The sequence below is a fragment of the Ictidomys tridecemlineatus genome, chromosome 1, assembly GCF_052094955.1.
Source record: "Ictidomys tridecemlineatus isolate mIctTri1 chromosome 1, mIctTri1.hap1, whole genome shotgun sequence".
In the NCBI taxonomy this organism is placed as follows: Eukaryota; Metazoa; Chordata; class Mammalia; order Rodentia; family Sciuridae; genus Ictidomys; species Ictidomys tridecemlineatus.
This window is the reverse complement of record NC_135477.1, coordinates 46526357-46545251: the sequence shown is the minus strand read 5'-3', so window position 1 is coordinate 46545251 and position 18895 is coordinate 46526357. Positions and strand designations below refer to the sequence as shown.

At 42.1% G+C, this 18895-nt stretch overlaps 1 protein-coding gene across 15 annotated transcripts in view; it reads left to right on the top strand.

Moving 5' to 3' along the window:
• Lrmda (leucine rich melanocyte differentiation associated) overlaps positions 1-18895 on the top strand; it is a 994383-nt gene that overhangs the window by 675753 nt on the left and 299735 nt on the right. The window contains exon 6 of one of the 15 annotated variants that reach the window (XM_078039737.1): positions 3452-6566. The exons of the other annotated variants lie outside the window; for them this stretch is intronic. Coding sequence (XP_077895863.1) covers positions 3452-3467 — 16 coding nt within the window. The 3' untranslated portion in view covers positions 3468-6566. Of the gene's footprint in view, positions 1-3451; positions 6567-18895 lie in introns of those variants that run through there. 15 annotated transcript variants of the gene reach the window in all.

Below are 18895 nucleotides of genomic sequence, written 5' to 3'. Positions count from 1 at the left end.
GTCTACTCCCCAGAAGAATGGTATCACAAAGAAGTAGCCCGTGTGGCCCTGTTTTCACAGTCCGCGGGGTTATGGGTTGGAAACCCAAGTAGTCATTTGCTAAAGAGTACTCAGTGGGTCTGAGAAACTGTGCATCTCACAGAAGAATTGATTGTGGGACAGACCAACCATAAGAATGCCTGACCAGCTCTGAGTGGGCTGGAAGGGAAGGGAGTCACAAAGGCTTCCTGGTGCAGATTGTCACCCCCTTTGGTTGCTGTGGACTTTAAATTCCCACCAATGTCTCCACTGTGTCTTTGCAAGCACAGTAGAGAGCTATGATTAGATAAATGAATCCTGGGGCATTTTCATTCGTTGGCCCCAGGCATGACGTGAGTCATCAGAATAGATTGGTGTCTTTGGGGGAAAAACGGGCTCCGGGAAGACACCTTCCAAAAGGAGAAGGAAGAGAGAGCCTTCAGCAGCCAAGAGGGATTCCAGAGGGTGCTGGGGAGGGTGGGGAAAGGAGGTCCTGTGAACTCAGTGGGCCTGGGGAGTAGCACGGTAGGAAAACTTCCCTCACTTGACAGTCTTGCCTAAGGCCAGCTCTGCTTAGTAAACCTCGTGGGATCAGCTTGCTCACTTCAAAGGATCTGGCCCACCAGAAGAACAAAACAATATTTCCCTCTGTGGCAAGTTGGCATTGCAGCTGTCATCACAATTGTTTCCAGAAAAGCAGCTTATTCAAGTGGCAGCTTGTTCCTGGAGGCTCGTCTCTTCTTCAAGAAATGCCCAGTGACACCTCTCAGAGGAAATCCCTCATTCCACCTCTGTGTGGTTTTTTTTTGTTGTTGTTTTGTTTTGTTTTATGCATGTGGCGAGTGCTTTAGGAATCTGTCCCTGAGCAGAACGAGAACCCCTTGGATGGGGTTCACTTGAGTCCCTTCACTGGAGATCCTGGCTAGGGTTTTGTGGAAGATGGAACAGAACCGTTGTGAGCGCAGCAACATGAGGCACCAAAGAATTTCTGGTAGTTTCTTTAGACTTGCAAAAGTTGTTGATGGAGGACTGCATGGAAACTAGCCTCTGTGTTCCCACCCTCTCCATTTCCTTTTCCATTTAATCCAAAGACCCTTGTTCACTCTTGTTGAATGAATTTAAAGACATTTGTTCAACCTCAAGTTGCACAATGGGAATAGGGTGCAGGTGGGGGAGTAAGGGGGGAGAAGTGAGGAAGATTTCCTGTTCTTTCTGTTCTTCACCATGGAGTCTGGAGACCTCATAGAATCTTAGACCTGAGAGGAGTTTTATTCAAGCATGTAGCTGGGTTAATTCTCTGACCGAACAGATGAGGAAACTGAGACCCAGGGAGTGGGGGTGTTGGCCTCAAGTCTCCGAGTGCCAGTGAGTGCTTACTTCCATGGCTGGAATACTTTGGATCTATGGGAGATAGTTTAAAAAAGGCAAAGACATGACCAGGATGATGAGGAGTCCCATGTGGATGTTTGGAAGAAACCTATGGTTGTTTTATCAGCTCAAGAAAACACTTGAAGAGATCATAAAAACCACCTTGAAATATCTGAAGGGTTGTCACGCTGAAGAACATGGAGATTGACTTTATAGTTTCTGAGAGCACAGTGAAGGAGCCTTAGTTTCATGGAAAGTGAATTGACTCAGTGAGTTTTCCGTGAGAGCCTGGGATACATGCATGAGTTGTGAATCTAGCCTTGAAGGAAGACACCCTCCATTGAGAAATGACTCTAGGAGGTTTCTGCATAGGGAACCTCCCTTTCAAGGCGAAGGTGAATTGGGAACTTACATTCCCATTGGAATGCTTCCAAGTACCCATCAAATTTAGAAGTGAGTGGAATTAATGTAAATCCTTAAGGTGTCAGTTTCAACCAAGCAAATCTTCTCCTGAGCAATCTGTTACTGTAGGTCCTCCATGGGCCTTGGTGTCCTCAGTCTTAGCTGCTGCAGAGCCCAGATAGGGGGTAGCTTTGAACAAAGGGGCCGCTGCTGCTCATGGATGCTTTTTAGGGTAAAAGTAGAAATGTGTTTGTTTTTCTCCAGAGTAAACCTGGTGATAGGAAGAAGAGAGAGAGAAGGGGGCTGGGGAGAGGAAGATGGAAGTAGAGATTAGTGGCACCCATGCTTGAGATTCCCTGGATTCCCTATTCATGTTGGTCTGAGGTGGTACATCTGTGCCAACATCGCGACTCCTGTGAGCCCAGCAGAGACCAGAACTTGGAGGAAGACAAGGCCAATACTTTGGAACAAAAGAGATCTTTGTAGATAATGTTGAAGGTTAAGGGCCACTAAGAACAGGCTCCAGGGCACTGGAAGTCCTGATCCCTAGATTGGGCTGATGAAATAAAACATCCCCCATGCACCCCCCACTCAGCTGTAGCACTGCAGATGCCCTTTGCTTGTCTCCTGACCTCACTAACCCTGCTGTGTTTAAGGTCTGGACTTTTTACTCTAACTTGTCATCTCTGTAAATCTACTTGGAATTCCAGATGCTTAAATCTACTGTTTCTAGAAAGCTTCTGCTGGCCTCATCCATGCTCCTTGGAGTCTCCTGCCTCTGAGTTCAGGGATAGAGGACAGGAGATGGGCAGTATATCAGGGTACTAGAAGGTCTCGGGGATAACCGTGCCACATTAGTCTGGGTCCTAGCAGAGAAGCTCCCCTCTTGAGTTGCCTTAGGGGTATCCCTAGGGTCCCAGGAAGTATCTTCCCCTTCAGCCCTTCTCTATTCCTGTTTGGTTCCCTTGAAGGATGAAACCAGGTCCCCAGACCATAGCAGGAAGGTCCTTCCTAATTGGAGTTGAACACAGTCTCCATTTCTTTCTATGTATTTCTCAAGGGCCCGCTGACCCCCTCCAGGCTGGTGTCAATGTGTGATCAAAAGCCATCTTGCTCTGTCATTCTCTCCGAGTCATTCAGTGTGTGCTCCAAGGAGACTTGCTCTGTCAGTTGCTCCGCGCTGGGTTTGTTCTCTCTTGGCTTTGAGGCCGTTGACTCATCCTCCATACTCCCCCGTTTCCTCCTGAAGGCACCAACTCTGTTTGCTAACAAAACTTTTCAACGTCCCTCTGAGTGTACATGAGAATTGGAAAACACTGACACATCTTCCCCCTCGGGTGTTATTTGCCACTTTATAAATCTGAACAGGAAGAGTGAATTTATTTAGAGAAACTATGAGATGCCTACCCTTGAAGAATGTTTAAGCGGGGGGCAGGAGGAGAGTCTTTGTGCCTGTAGGTACCAGCATCCAGGACCTGAGACCAGGCTAGAGAACAGAGATAGGGAACTCTTTCCAATATTTGCTATAGATGGAAACAGTCAATAAATCAGAATTACTTGTTGAGGACATACCACGAAAGAAAACAGGAGAGTGGAAAGTTGTAGGAATAGATAAAGCCATCTTGATCTTAACTTTAACCTACCCACTTTTTCTCCTGTGTAGGGGTCCTTTGTCATGAGCTCACACAATGGCACCTATTGTCTACAAATTGAGAATCTCAAACTCAGACTCCTGCTTAGGAACCGAAAAGTCCTTTGTCATGCATATTAGATGGGACTGCATTTTAGGATGGCAGAAATGAAAACTGAATCTTCTCTACAGAAACTTCTGTGCCTTTTCTCCAATGTGGAAGACGTTTGCTAAGCCCTTTTCCATCTGTAAAGTGGGTCTAGTAATACCTACCTCGGGCTGTTGTTTGGAGAAGTGAAGGAAGCACTACAGGACAAGCACTTAGCTCGAAGGTGCTGGGCACCCAGTCGGCACCAGTGACAGCTAACACTGCGGCTGGATGGTCATCATGGGTGCCCCACGGGAAGCAGCAGGGACACACATCGTCCGTGTTGTATTCTGTCTTGTCTCACAGAAAATACTGACTTCAAGTTCTCTTGTCTCTGCCAGATTTTTTAGCATGAAGCTGTTAGACTCTAGACAGGACACTTGGAAAAATGAAGTGCCAGGAGGGAAGAAGACAAATCTCTCTGAGGGTTCTGTTTTGACTAAAGCAGTAAAGAACGGAAAAGGAAAGCAAAGCGAAGTGTCTGCAGAGTTTGCCACATGCTTTCTCAGGGTGAAGACTGGCTAAGAAGAACTGGCAGAATGAGGGGAGTTCAGGTGAGATGCGCCCAGAATGATGACCGGCAGCTAGATGGTGGAAGCAAAGCTTGGGAAGGACAAGCCAGTTAGGAGAAGTGAGTTGATGAGGCAGCGAGACTCCACCGCCCTCCCAGTCAGACAGGAGAACCCAGGACCTACATTCTGTAAAGGGACCAGAGGACGATGTGGATCCTCAAGAGGATGGCCCACTCATTTCTGGGCAGGAGTCCCATCTCATTTTTCTCGTGGACCATGGAGGTATTCAGTCCTCAGCTTCCTCCGCAGAGCAAACTGCCTGCATCTCAATTGTATGCCCCACACTTCCATCAGTTCAAATAGCATAAATTATTTAAAAATGCAGAAATTGTTATTGTTGTAGCAGTTTGTTCCCAAGGAACAAAGGCCACAGCAGGCTGGTATTATCTTTATTTTTTTTCTATTGCCCTTTCATCAGAAATAATGATAATATTTCAAATGGATTGCAGTGTGATTAATGAGATATTTGCAATGCAGATTATCAGAAATGGAGAAGCCTAGACATTTAAACGAGTTGACTGGCAAGATTAACTTGGTGCACTTTGACCCACCTTTCGAGAGAAAAAGACCTTTCTAAATTTCAAAGAAAAAAGGCATCGGTTATTTGCAGCCAGATGGTACATTTTAATTCAGGAAAAAAAAAGATCAGTCACACACACAGGACCCAGGTCACCCTGGAGGAGACAGTGAGATAGGCCAGATAAATAAATCTTATAAATAAATCTTATAGAAGGCAAGGGGCAATAATAAATGGACAAAGATTCATATGGGTGTGGAAGGAGATCTGAATTAGCTATACATGTGGAAGTTTCACTTGAATAAGGAATAAAGTTACATCTAAGACTGTGTGAATTATCCTTAGGAATGAAACCCTGGGTCATGTTTTCCTAATGTATTGAGTCACATTGAGGCAAGAGATGATCATGTCCACTGAGCAAAAGAAGAGAGAAAATGTGTAAGAAGTGGGAGTTATTCTATCCAAACAAAGTCTCATCTTAGGACTTGTTCTGCAGATTTCATCAAAGAGGATTATCTTGAAAGTCTGGGGACCATGAACAAGAGAAAATAAGATTCTGGGGAAAGTTATGTAAGAAAAGTGAGGATGCTGGAATTTGGGGTCTGGGTATAAAGCTCACACTATATAGTGAAATTTTCCAAATTCCATCCCCAAATCTTCCCCCAATGGCCAGACCTCAAGTGTGAATGTGCATCAAAATCCTCAAAATATTAATTTATTCCCTCCCTTAGCATTCCCACTAAGTGTCTCTTTTCAGCCTCCCAGTATGTGTGCTAATGACTGGAGCGAGAAAGACCTGATGATAGATGGTTCTCATTTAATTGGCTGAAATTGAATGATGTGCACTTTCTGAATCCCGTTAATTCTTGGGACTAATCTACATATTGGCAACTTATCATTAGAGACGGGTTGCAAATGCTGAATCAAATTTTCAGGACTTGGCTGCAGTACAGTGGCAATGCGTTAAATGCTCTCTTAGGAGACTGAAGAGGAACCTTTGTAGAAGTGTAATGCAATCATGGTGAGATAATGGATTAAATGGCCTTCTTTAAGATATTGGCTTTGCATGTCTCTGAATTTTTTTTTAAAAAAATAGCCTTTTGATTTTAGCATGACTCTTTTAGCACATACAAAACGGACAATGGTCAGTGATGAATTATCACGTTAGTATGAAGGGAACTTCACCACCTATTCCGTACTCTCAAGTTGCCTCTTGGAGTTCATGCGACTTCACAGATAAACTTCCAAGTAGGGCGAGGTCAGAACTTTTCCCTCGACACCCCACAGTGATTTGGAACCAGAGGAGCTGAGCTACTGTCTGAGCTTTCCCATTTACCAGTTGGGAGATTCTGGGAAAGCCACTGAACTTGGTCTCTAAATATGTGGATCCGAATACTCTGTCTCTCTCAAAGAGATTCTGAGGATCAGACAAAATGGCAGTTTGAAAATATTTCATATACTGCAAAGCCACAGACAGATATTATTGTTATGACTGGGAGTGCCCTGGGCTCTAAGAAAGTGTGCTCCTATTCTTCCCCAGCTTTTTGTCGACCCTAGTAAATCCCTATCAATTTAGCATATTGATGCCAGGGCAGTGTGAAAGTCTCAGTATCCTTTTTCCCTGTTAGATTCTAGATAGGACACTGGGCACATTTTTATCCAGGCAAACTTCAGATGTTTTGAAATGAGTCTGGTAAGAACCAAAGCTGTGTTTCCAATTAGTGTTCTAAGTACACAATTTGCTCAAAGTACATCTTTCTTTATTGTTGAATTCTTTAAAAAAAAAAAAAGTATGACTTGCTGCTGTTCAACTGCCAGAAATTTGGGATCTCCGTGGATTTTACTTCTATCAACGGCTTCTGTTTCATATGACTTTGTATTAAAGTGGGCCTTACTGTCAACTTAGCAAAACCTCTTGTTCAATCTCAAGGGTTTTTTTTGTGTGTGTGTGTATGTGTGTGTGTGTGGTTTTCATTAATCCAATGGGCATCTGTTAAAAATAAACTCAAGCTAATATAACATTTGATTGAATAGAACTACTTCTTAATATAGCCATTAACTGGTGGGACTTTTCCTTCCCCACATTTATGCATTCCACCCTGAGCCTGAGAAGATGGCACTAACATTTAGCCTGAGGTGTGGAATGTTAATGGTGGGATTTTGGACAGTTTGTTTATTTTTTATTTATTTCTTGAATGTGCCACTCACCAGATGGGGGTCCTGGAAGGCAGAAGTTTTCTGTTTAGCCTCGAAGCCTCAAGAAACTGGCAGATTTATTGCCACCCCAAGGGCAGTACCAGCCTGGTGGATAAAAGTCAGGGGAGTAGGATTAAGCCAGAACTGCAGTGTTTTTTGGTCAAAAGAATATTCCAGTAATGTGGTGTTCAGGGCTGTGTGAGGAGCATGTTGTTGAAATTTTATGTACCCCTTCTTACTGGGGCTGTAGTCAAGGAGGGCTTGGGCGATGATCTTGTCCTTCCAGTCACTGCGTCCCCAACTTGTCAGGGAAGCAATGGTTGTCTTCTACTGAGAGGCCCCACAATTCTTGTGGTTGTGGACCACCCACTGCTTGGCATAGATCAGGTAGCAGATTCCCAGGCCCCGCTGGTCCTACATGCATGTATGTTAAATGCTGTTGTGTGCTAGGCAGGATGCTAAACCCTGAGGCAGGGTAGTGGGCAGATAGATTTGATCCCTGTTCTCTTGGGGCTTTTATTCTCGTCAGTGTCTATCTGCAAGGATGCTATATGTCTATCAGTCTCTTGGTTTATATGATTTCGTTTCCACTCTATTAATTGAGTTTCAGCTCAGTGAATTGGGTTTATGCCCTCTTCACCCACATTTGGCCTCTACAGTCTTTCTTGTAATGGCATGTTTAATGATTATATATTATTTTTAATTCTTTTGGGATAGGGATTTAGGTTCCATTTGACTTAGCACTTATTTAGTAATGGCCTATATGGGCAAAACTCACTCTCTCTCTCTCTCTCTCTCTCTCTCTCTCTCTCTCTCTCTTTTTTCTGTTCTCTTGTTGCTGATTGGGCATAAAGGACTCCCTTCTCTCTTGCTTACCCCATCCAGGAAGGCAGTCAAGAAATGTGGTGCTGGTTATACACTGTACTACAATGCCCTAGTTAAAAGGATACTTTTAGTGCCTTTCATGTTACTCTAAGGAAATACCTGAGTCTGGGTGACTTTATAAAGAAAAGAAGTTTATTTAGTTCATGGTTATGGAGGTTCAAGGACCTGTATATGGTGATGGTCTTGCTGCTGGAGAGTCTTGAGGTGGCAAAGGCATCACAGCAAGAGACAGGGAACATGCAAATGCGTGCACCTGTGTGTGTGTGTGTGTGTGTGTGTGTGTGTGTTTTCTGGTCTGTCTTCTTATAAAGTCACCAGTATTCAGTCATTCAGGGTGGAATCCTCTCATGACCTTATTGATCCTAATGACCTCCCAGAGGCCCCTCCTCTAAATACCATAGTCAGATTAATTTTCCACCCTCTTAATTACTCACAGTGGGGATTGGATTTCAACATGTAAGCACTTGGGGACACGCCCAAACCATATCCAAATTATTACACACGCTGCCTACCTGACAGAGACTATAGATTTTTCTATTTATAATGATGGGTTTTTTTTTTGTACATGACAGTGTTTTAACAATATGATTTATATATTGAATATATTAGGAAAATTTTCCAAACTATCTAGAAAATCTTGAAACAGAGACCCTTTTTTGCTTTAATTTCCCATAAAGACATTCTAGTTCCTTGTCATGTTGGGGACCAAGACAACTCTGCTAGTTCATTAGGGCAATAGACAGGAAAGTGCTGGAGTCAGACTGGATTCCAGTTCTGACTGTGCAAGTCAACCAGCTGTGTAGCTGCAAGCACTTCCCATAACCATTTGGGCTTCAATTTCCTCATCAGTAAAATGGGGATTATCCCCATCCCTCATGGAGTTGTTAAGAAGATCAAATAAAGTAATTCTGGGAATATGCCCTGTTCCATGTGCTTGGCTCAGTCAATGTTATTTCAGTCTGGTTGCTAGTGTGAGGACAGGCTATGACCTACCAACAGACCTGAAGGGAGGCGGATCTGTGTCCCCTGAATGACTGTGGGGTGAGGTCAGGGTACCATTTTGTCTTGGCAAGGATCATCACCCAAAACTTGAAAACTGCCTTCATTTTTAGCAAACCAGAGAAGGGCATTTAATTTTCCTTATTTCCATCCTGGGAATTGCAATCTATATTTGCAAGAAAATGAGGGTGTCATTTTCATAGTTTCCAGGCACCTAGGCTGATTCATTGCAGCATTAGGAGTGGTTAATGGCAATTGAAGTAGCAGCAGTTTTTGGCGGCAAGTAGGACCCCGCCAGGGACCCTGAGTAACTCCCAGGTGTTATTGCAACCTGTCTGGCTTTCTATGAGCTCACTGGTTTTTCCATCAAGTTATCTGCCAGTCTCGTACTTTCATTTCCTGGGCAGAGATTCAAAGGTCAGCCGGAAACCCCTCCACATTGCTGTAGAGGGGCTGATGCATCCACGGATTCTTGTATTCGGTTCTGATCACAGATTGAAAGTAGATTGCTTCCTCTCCTGGCCTTGGTTATGATAGCACTTTGGAACTGAAGAAAATTTATTTGCTGCGCTTTTTGTTTCTTGAAAACTCTGGTCATTTGTTTCTTTACTCAAAGCAGCTCAGTTGAGGATTGGTCAGAATCCAGCAGTAATGAGGTGTTGGTGAGAAAAACACCACCCAAAGAAATGGATCTTTATTAGACCCTTCCTGTAGTGGTGGTGGCAATATTGCAGTGCACACAGTGATGGGACTCTATTTCCTTTTGGCTTGGCTGGGGTGAGCTGGTCCCCTCTTGCAGGGCCTCTGCATCCCAGATGGTGGAATGTGTCTGAGTTTGGCAATCCACGTTCTCCTGATGGAATAACACTTCCAAAGTGAGCTCACAAAGGAGAAGGTGGAGGGCATTTAGCACTCTGTTTTAGGCCATGTGTAGATTTGTGTTTTCATTTTCAAGTTGTCTTCAGACTCCTCTAGGGAGGATGAGTGGATGCAAGAGAATGTTTATCTTTATTTAAAGGGATCTTCTGGAGGCTCCAAAGGCCAGAATCCTACAACTTAAGATTATTAAGTTGCAAAAAGATTAAGAATGAAAAAACACAGGGAGGTATTCAAACCCAAGAGGAGATGATGGTTTCCAAATTTTCTGCATTCCTGGCACAGTGTTTTCATGGTGCTTTTAGATGCATGAGAGTAGGTGTGCCCATAAACACAGATAGATACACACACACACACACACACACACTCACGCACGTGTACGGTGTTCTATTTAAGTAGTTAGATCCAAATAAGTTAACTTATCCTAAAAACTGAGTATTCATTTGAAAAAAAAAAGCATCTTGAATATACTTTTATTAATATACTTGAATATACTTGTATTTATTCTTAACCACAATTACTTACCACTTCTCAAAATTTGGAATCAGATTGGACAGCACCAGGCTCATTTCATGTTCCACACTGATTTTCATGCGGTACCTTTTATCACAGCAGTCACTGAAAACCAAGTTTCAAAAAGATATAATCAAAAGGAGTATAGCATGATCTAATGTGCAAACTGAGAACTATCTTGAGCTAAGACAGGTCAAGTAATTCTTATCCCAAGTGCTTGGGATCAGAAAGATTTCAGATTTCAGAACTTTCTGGATTTCAGATGATTTGCATGGACTTTTACCAGTTGAGCATCCCTAATCCAAAGCTCAGAATGTATTGTTAAAATCTAGAATATTTTTTAAAACTAAATTTAACTGAGAATCACTTGAATTTCAATATTCCACCCTCCCTTTCTGAATTTGCTGTGGTGACCTAGGGCACTTCACACAATTTGGGAATCTGAGTGCAGGATGCAAGATGTTCCCCTCCTCCTATCATGAGGAGGGAGGGAACAAGGGCTTGTCCACTCTGCTGGCTGTGTAAGGACTTCCAGTTTCATCTTTCACCTCTGTTGACGCCAAGCACAGTATTGCAACCTTCTCGCACTGCATTAGATTTTGGAATAGCAGAGGGTAAAGTGAACTCTGGCTCCTCTAATGGCCCTGTATTGTGTTCCTCCTCAGCATTCAGCAGGGGCTTTAGGGCTTTTTTCTTTTGATAGTATAGCTTCGTCTTCAAGGAAAACGTAGCCTTGTTGAGACTGTTAGGAGCTAAAGGTGGACATACATTCAAGGTCCAAATTCTAAGAATTCAAATTTGACACTTTGCAGGAGAATATTTCTCTCTGCTTGTCACAGATTAGAGAAATGAAACAAAATTAAATATTGAATCATGATTAATTCGCTTTTTTTAAATCTCCACTGGGATTGTTTTTCCCTCCCTGAGGCAGTACCATTTTCAAACTGAGCAAGAGTTCATAGAAGTACAGAAAAGACCTGTGCAAATTAACAAGATAATCTCTAAATTCAAGTTCTCTGTCCTGGGATGTTGGGGGACTCAATGGAAATAATTTAAATGGAAAAAGGCCACTTTGCATCTAGTGGATTGAAATCTTCTCTCAGGATTTACACTTCTGGCAGTTTGGGTCAATGTTCATGATTGCTTTAGGCTTCCCAGAGACCAGAGTCTTCGTCTGACTGTCCTGGGCCCAAGCACACTCTGTAAAGTTTAAAGGAAGAGACTCCTTTCAGCCCCCTATGGGTGTGTGGTAGCAGGTGGGGGATTGCCATTGAAGACTTGGGAGACCCTAAATCTCCTTTCATCAGACCTGAATGTTGGTGGCAATACAGAAACGCATTGAAGCATGTCTAACAAAGCTGCCCTCCCTGCCTGGCATTCAGAGGGGGAAAGAGGGTATTTTGCACCATGACAACAGGTGACCTCTATTTGGAATTGTCAACAAACATTAATAGGCCTTCCAAAACACATAGGCTGTAAGGTAGGGGATTGGCTGCCTGGAGGGAGAGCGGGTGTTCGGTGGCACTGGGGCCGCTCTTACAGGATGTCAGCAGACGTGGTTAATTGGTAATGATTAGGGCTGTCTGCGAGCTGATTCCCGGAGTTTGGTGAACACATAATTGTTGTATGTAACCCAGAGCGGCTTTGCTCTTTCATCTATATGAAGAGATCAGAAAAGAGAGATTTACGGCTTAGGTTGCCCCAAGCCACACATAGCAGGCTTAATTTTCCTTTCCAAGGGAATCTGAAGACTGCTGTTGTGACTAGTTCTCTGTGGCTTATATGGTATGTTGGGGTCACCTGCGAGTTTTTGTTAAATGATTGATTGACTGAAATTAATTATTCTGTCAGAGCTGTAACGGACGCAAGATGGAGGACACTGATAAATACAAAGGCTGAAGGATTCTTCTCAATGCACTTATGTCCCTTTCTGTTTAAATAAATCAGACAGAACATATATATCCTGGATGGTGTTGGGTGTCCCCTCCCCATTTTCCTCCATAGCCCTAAGCTGTTTTCTTTCGAAATCTGAAGCTTTGAAATGAGCGCCTATTTATTCAACTTCAACTGCAGGATATTTGAATCCTTTGTCCCTTCATTCCTTCTAACCTTTTCCCAAACACCTCAGCCCCTGATAAGAGGCTGATTCCAGTGACTGCCTTAGATTAAATCAACTGAATTCAGAGAGTCTGTGTTTGAGCTAATGGCTGGGCAACTTGGGGAATGTGGCTGGTGAGCTGGGGAGAGTGTGGAAGGCAGATGTTTGCTTCAAAATGTCAGATTTCCGAGGTGTGGAAACCACCCTGGAAGATCTTTTTAGGAAGGCAGTGAAAAGCAGCTGTTTAGTGACAGACTGAAATTGGGGTTCTTAAATCCCACGAAGGGAATCCAGTGGCCAGTTAAGGCAATGCCAGAGCGACTCTTGATTACCTTTCAAAGGGCATGAGATTGCTCATAAGTGATTTATCCAGCTTACTTCCAAGTCACTGGAAACAAATGTTGAAAGAGCCATTTCTCACCCAGACTCTGAGCATGACACGGCTGCCGGCCATCTTCCTATAGTAGGGCCAAGTTCAAAGTGAGCAGTAATGCATGGGAAGGGCAGAAAGAGACTCACATATTGTCCAAGGTAGCAGAATTGCAAACTCATGCCCTGAAAGTGCATCTTGGATTTTGTGCATCTTTGGGTGAAAGTATTTATGGATTAGTGACGTCTCCTTCTTTGCATAAGTCAGAAAACCCCACGAGAATTGAGAAGGTAGATGAGCTGGCCAAGTCTATCACCAATGCTCATCAAGTTAGAAATATCCAGCTGCCACTGGGTTCATTGTGTGTTCTGTTAGAATAATCAAGGGAGTTTTTTGGATAGGAAGATTCCTGGGACGTTACCCAGAGAGCCTGACTCCTTATGCCACAGAGCTTGGGGATCCTTGTTTTCTTCAACAACTTCCAAGGTGATCCTTTTGCAGGCTGTTCCAGCTGTCCAGTTCCCTTGTGTAACAAATGATCAGACCCAGGGCTAAGGCAAGAGAGTGCCACTGTGGCATTTGACAAAAATACCCTTCTCAAAAATACCCTGTGACTACAAGCACAGACCGGAGATGCAGTTTCCTGGGTTTCAGTAATTTTGTTCATCTTAAAACAAGGCTGGCTTATTTCAGTACTTCCCTATGATTCCATGGCCCCTGAATATCATAGAAAATGGTTGCAATAAGAGGTGCCTTGAAAATCACTATTTCTTGATGCTGGTAAAAATTTCACTGGCTGACTATAATTAAAGCGGCAATTTGATATTAATTTAAACAGTCATAAATTGTGATGAGACATTGTGTTAATGGAGGGAAATTTAAAAGACTTCTTTCCCAGTAGTTCTTAAAAGGAGCTAACGGGGAACTCTGGAACTCTTCTACATGTCCCTGCAAGATATGGTGACTTCTCTCTAGCCTGTGAACCTAGGTTAGGTAGAGCTCAAACTTGCACCATGTCCAGCATGATTTTTGTGGGGTTAAACTTAATGCCTGAAAATGTATGTCTATATCCCATCACCTCTGTGACTTTTAGTGCCTTACAGTGTGTTTGAAAGCAAATTAGAGATTTTATAAAAATCTTTTTTTTTAATAACCCTCCTCCTCTTTTAAAACATTTATGGCTCCTACACATGCCCTATAAAATGTTTTAGAGACTGGTCATCACCAAACTCCCAACTAAGGCTAGGTTGCATAAATATTTAGTTACAGATACGAGCGTGTTTCTTGAAGTTGTGCACATGTCAGAGTTTCCTTTGCTGTTCCTACAAAGTCAGGCCTATTAACAGCGTGGAGGGAGATAAAGGAATCAGAAAGCCAAGATAGAAGTGCAGACATGCCCGCGCAGGGGACAGTGTTGCACTGAATTATCCCTGTTTTGTTTCAGTTCCTAACAGAAGCACACAAGTCTTTGGAGATTGTTTTTGGATGTCATTTTCAAAAAATAATTAGGCTCCCACTTAAGAAAGAAAATCAATTTTTGTTTTCAAGGTGGTTTTCAAAGTCCATGACTAGAAAGATGCCGAGTTTAGAGAAGAGGCACTTGCTAGGTGGACCACTGGCTTGTTGTGTGGCCAGGAGGAATTGTCCCAGAAATTTAACAGGGATCCTTCAATTCTTTCAAAATATTGAGTTTGATTTTTGTTGTGGTTTTTAACTCCTAATATACCAAATGTTATTTGATTGCAAATCTTCTCTGGGAACTAGGGGAGGTAGGATGAATGCGCCTTTATTTTATTTTTTTTTCTTTTTAGGATCAGTGCAGACTTTAGTGGCAGTGAATGAAGTGACCATGAAATCAACAGAAAGAGGGAAATATGTAATCACTGATCAATATCAAAAGGGTATTGCGATCCACAATGTGCGTGGCACTGTGGTAGATGCTGAACTTCAAAAATGAGTTAAACATGGCCCTTGGGAGTCGGAGGTCTGAACAGACAATTTAGTGCAACATGATACAATATGTGTATTAAAGTAGCCCCGAATCGGAAGGAGCTCAGTCCTTACTGGGATTATCACTCGTAAGTAAGGAGGATGAATCTATACATCCAGACAGCTAAGTTGTATCAATCCATTCTTGATATTTTGGTGGTGGACAAATGGGGACATACGTTCAGGTAGAGGGTAGAACCTGTGCAGTACAGAGATTTACAGGGACAAGGTCCATCAGAAAACTAGAGGTAGGCAGTATTGCTGGAGCACCATTTACCAGGAGATTGGTGTTACCACTGGGATAAGAGGCTTGAGAGGTATACATGGGCAAGAACCTGAAGGATTTTGTGCCTACTGAAGTGTTTACATTTTGGGCCTGTTTGCAGTGGGGAACCACTGAATCATTTTGGACAGGCCAAGGACAGGATCCAATTTGTGTTTTAGAAAGAAAGCCTTTGAGTCAGTAGTGTGTCTGTTTCATCCCGAGTCACTGGAAGAATGGAAGGGACAATGTCTTATTTCCTGACATTTCTTCCTTGCTGTCTGGTTGTTAACTGTTATCAAGGGTACATTGGGGATGCCAGATCTCTGATACTATTTGGATATCTCCATGGTAGGAGAGAGAAGGAAAGAAATGAAGAATGGAAAAAATTGGGGTAATGCATGGATTATGAACTTGAATTTCATTTGGCTCTCACCTCTAGGCATTACCATGTTTCTTTAAGCTTGATAAAAATCAAGGCCTGGCCTTGTATTTATGGCATGCATGTAGATCATGAAAGGTGAAAGGTCTATTGGTAGTTCTATAAGATGTGACTTAGCTGTTGAGGCCCTTGGAAAACAGCAGGCCTTGTTCTCTTCAACGCTTAGGTTATTCATTGAAGAGGAGCTAGCTTTTATTCAGTCTACATCTGCAGATCAGCAATGGAGCCAACACATGGATGAAAAGTCTGCTGTGTATATGAAAAAGAAACTCCTTGGCAAGATCCCAAAAGACTGCATTAACTAAGGTCAAGCAGGCTTGCTTTCTATGGGCTTCCCAAGCCTTGAATATACCAAAGTACAAAATGAATCTCCAAAATGATGATGGAACATTAAATAATCAAAAGCTATTTGTGAAAACTTCTTTTTCCCAAAGTATCTTGTGAAACTAGTGTTCTCTAGAATACTACTTGGGTAAAGCCACTCTTTAAGATTCACCTTCTCAGGCCTCATACTTGTACGTTGAGAATTTTCTTCATCAAAAGTTGAGCCTGCTCAGTTCCTTAAGGAATTTAAGTGCCTATGAGGAGGGGATGACAACCAGTTTATTCAACATTACAGAGGCCCATCCTCAGTTTCTGGTGGGCAGCATGTAAGCTGCAGGGAAGTTTCTAGCAACATGCAATACTTCTTGACCTTGTACCTTTTAAAGTCACAGAACTATTAAAGCAGGGACCATGGCATCCAGAAGGGCTGTGAGTAGGCATAATGTGCCTATCGAAGGTGAACATTTCATTTGTCCATCTAATTAGTACTCAGCACCTTTGATGGCCCTATACATTTTTTTTTTAAGTCAAGCTTGTAGGGTTTCAGGGCTTAGATTACAGGACTGAGATGAAAATCAAGGTCTGGCCTTGTATTTATGAAGGTTTCTTCTTACTAGTACGTCTTACCTATTTCCCCAGCCCTGTTCTCAGTAATGCCTGCCACAAAGAACCCCATAAATTTAGCATTTGCAGCTATAAGTTTGTCATTCTTTTCTTGAAATAAGATCAGGGCACTATTATAAAACAGCAGAAGGCTGAATGTGAGAGCAGCCAACATATTGTTGACTGATTCATCTGGGGCATTTAGTTCTTCAAAATGGAAAAACAAAATAGGGTCTAAAAAGCAAACACAGTAAATTAAAGGAATGTTATTCTATGCATAGAACAGCTGTTTTAATACTTGCTTGGTAGGGTCATATGACTGACCTACTTCTTTTAGGATAAAATATGTCTTCCTTTAAGGTTATTATTAAAGACACATGGAGACATTTACTTTGGTCTCCTTGTCAGCATTGTGCCACATTTGAAAAAAAAAAAGCATACCATTTGAATTTGGTTTAGATCCATTATTTGCATGAAAATGATAGGTAATCATGTTTTTGGTCATGTGATTATAATTAAATGTGTAGTTAAGAGACTTTGCCTTTGTTGTCCAAGGTGAGGCATGAGTTACCAAAAAAAAAAAAAAAGTGTACTAGTAGTAACTATTAAGTAACTACCCAGCTCTGTCTGTTTTGCTAACTAGAAAAATGAATTAACAGGAAGTGAAAGATTTAGTGTCTTCATAGGCTCGGGAATAGTTATTCACTGCAGGAAGAAAGCTCCGCATTGGTCTCTCTTTGCTTGTTGGCTTTACATTTTCATATCTTCAGCAAACATTGAGTGCCTACTCAGTGCTAGTACTCGAGCTATGCACACAGAATTAGATGCTCTTAGAGTTCAAGGATCTTACAATAGCATAACTCCAATACCTGTTAGCTTTATACTGTGAACTAGAAATTGTCTAACTTACCTAAGGCTTGCTCATGGGTTTCAGAGCTGATAAGTAGTATGACAGGAGTCCAGATCTTATCCTCCAGTGCTCCTCTTCATCTACTCCTTCCTTAATTTGCTTTCTTTGTGCCAACCATGCTGCAAGATTTATCAAGTGTAGTTCAGCAGGCTAGAAGGCTTGGACACATGTCTCTCCTATACCACTTAATTGTGCCCTAGTCGTTTGTGAGTTCTCCAGTTGGCATTTTCTCTGTGAATTCCTTAAGGCAGAGAACAATTTTATTTTATCTTAAAACATGCAATTCTGTATTATATTACATGCATTTAATTCCATTACATTAAACATCTATTGAATATATGAATGATAAAATGAATGAACTCATATTTCAATCGGCGCAGGATCAATTCTGTTCCTCTGTGACATCTAGTTACATCTTACATTGTTTCCTGGTGATGAGGCCGTGGCTACCTTGTAGTCCAACCCATTTTCTCTTTTTTTATGAGAATCTCTAACCATAAAATGGTATTTCCTCCTCTTAAGGCCTAATCAGTCACACTATCACTGGATCTACTTCCTGAACCCATAATGAATTATATCTAATTTCACTTTCACGTGGTCTTTTCACATGGTCCTTGAAATACTGGTAGATCCCTAGTGTAGTTTCTCACCTCCAGATTTAACATGAAAGTTCCCTCAGTTATTACTAATGTGACACAATTCCATTTATAATGCTTCTGTATCAACACAATTCATTTAGCCAGTGTTTTTGTTGTTTTGTAAGTATGGGACCAGAACTGGACCCAGTCATGTAAGAAGAAATGTCCAGAGCAGAACAGAGTCAGAACATTGCTTTCCTTCATCTAAACTTCTACATACAATGTTTATACAATGAATGTCTCTGCTGTCTATTTTGTTTTATTTTTAGCAGTCATGCCACTGTGTTGATTCATCTGAACTATTGGTTATCTAAACCAGTTATTCCCAAGTGGGGGTTATTTTGTCTCCTTGGGTTGCCAATGTCTGGAGACATTACTTATTTTTACTATTGGGGGTGAGTAATATTACTAAATATCTTATAGGTAGAAGCCTAAGATGCCTCTAAATATCCTGTAATGCATAGGGCAGCTGTCCACGTAGGAATGAGCTGGTTGACAATGTCAATAATGCTACTCTTGAGTAACTTTGGTCTAAACAATCCAGTCCTTCTCCTTATCCTCACGAAGCTGACCTTGATCCTCTGCTGTTATGGAGCTGGGGCCTTCTGAAAAACTGAGGCAGTGTGAAGACCACCCGCTTCAAACCCCAATTCTTACAATCAAGTCAGAAAGATCTCACACATGTCAGAGTAACAGGCATGAGTTTTATTGAAGAAATAGGAAAAGGGAAAGGGGACATTCTCAAGGGAAGAGAATGGGTCCTCTCAGAGAAGAGATGGACAATGTTCCTCTCCTGACTTTAGTTTTATTGAGGACCTCAGAAGTTTCCAGAGAGTCCCAGCCAAGTCCATCTCTTGACTTTTGGCTGACAGCAAGATGACCTCAGACTTTTAAGTACCCACTGCTATGGCAACTCTAGGTCACTTTGGCCTATGCTGATGGGTTCTCATTGGCTTCTTAATCACACATTCTTACAGATTTTATGATTGGGAGACACTATCCTTATCTCCCAGAGTTTCAGGATCTAGTCAAAAGTCACCTCTTTTAGGGTAAGTTAGATTTCTCTTATCAACATTAACATCGCTAAAAAAAAAAAAAAATCTTTTTTAAAGCAGTCCTTTATGATGTCAATGCG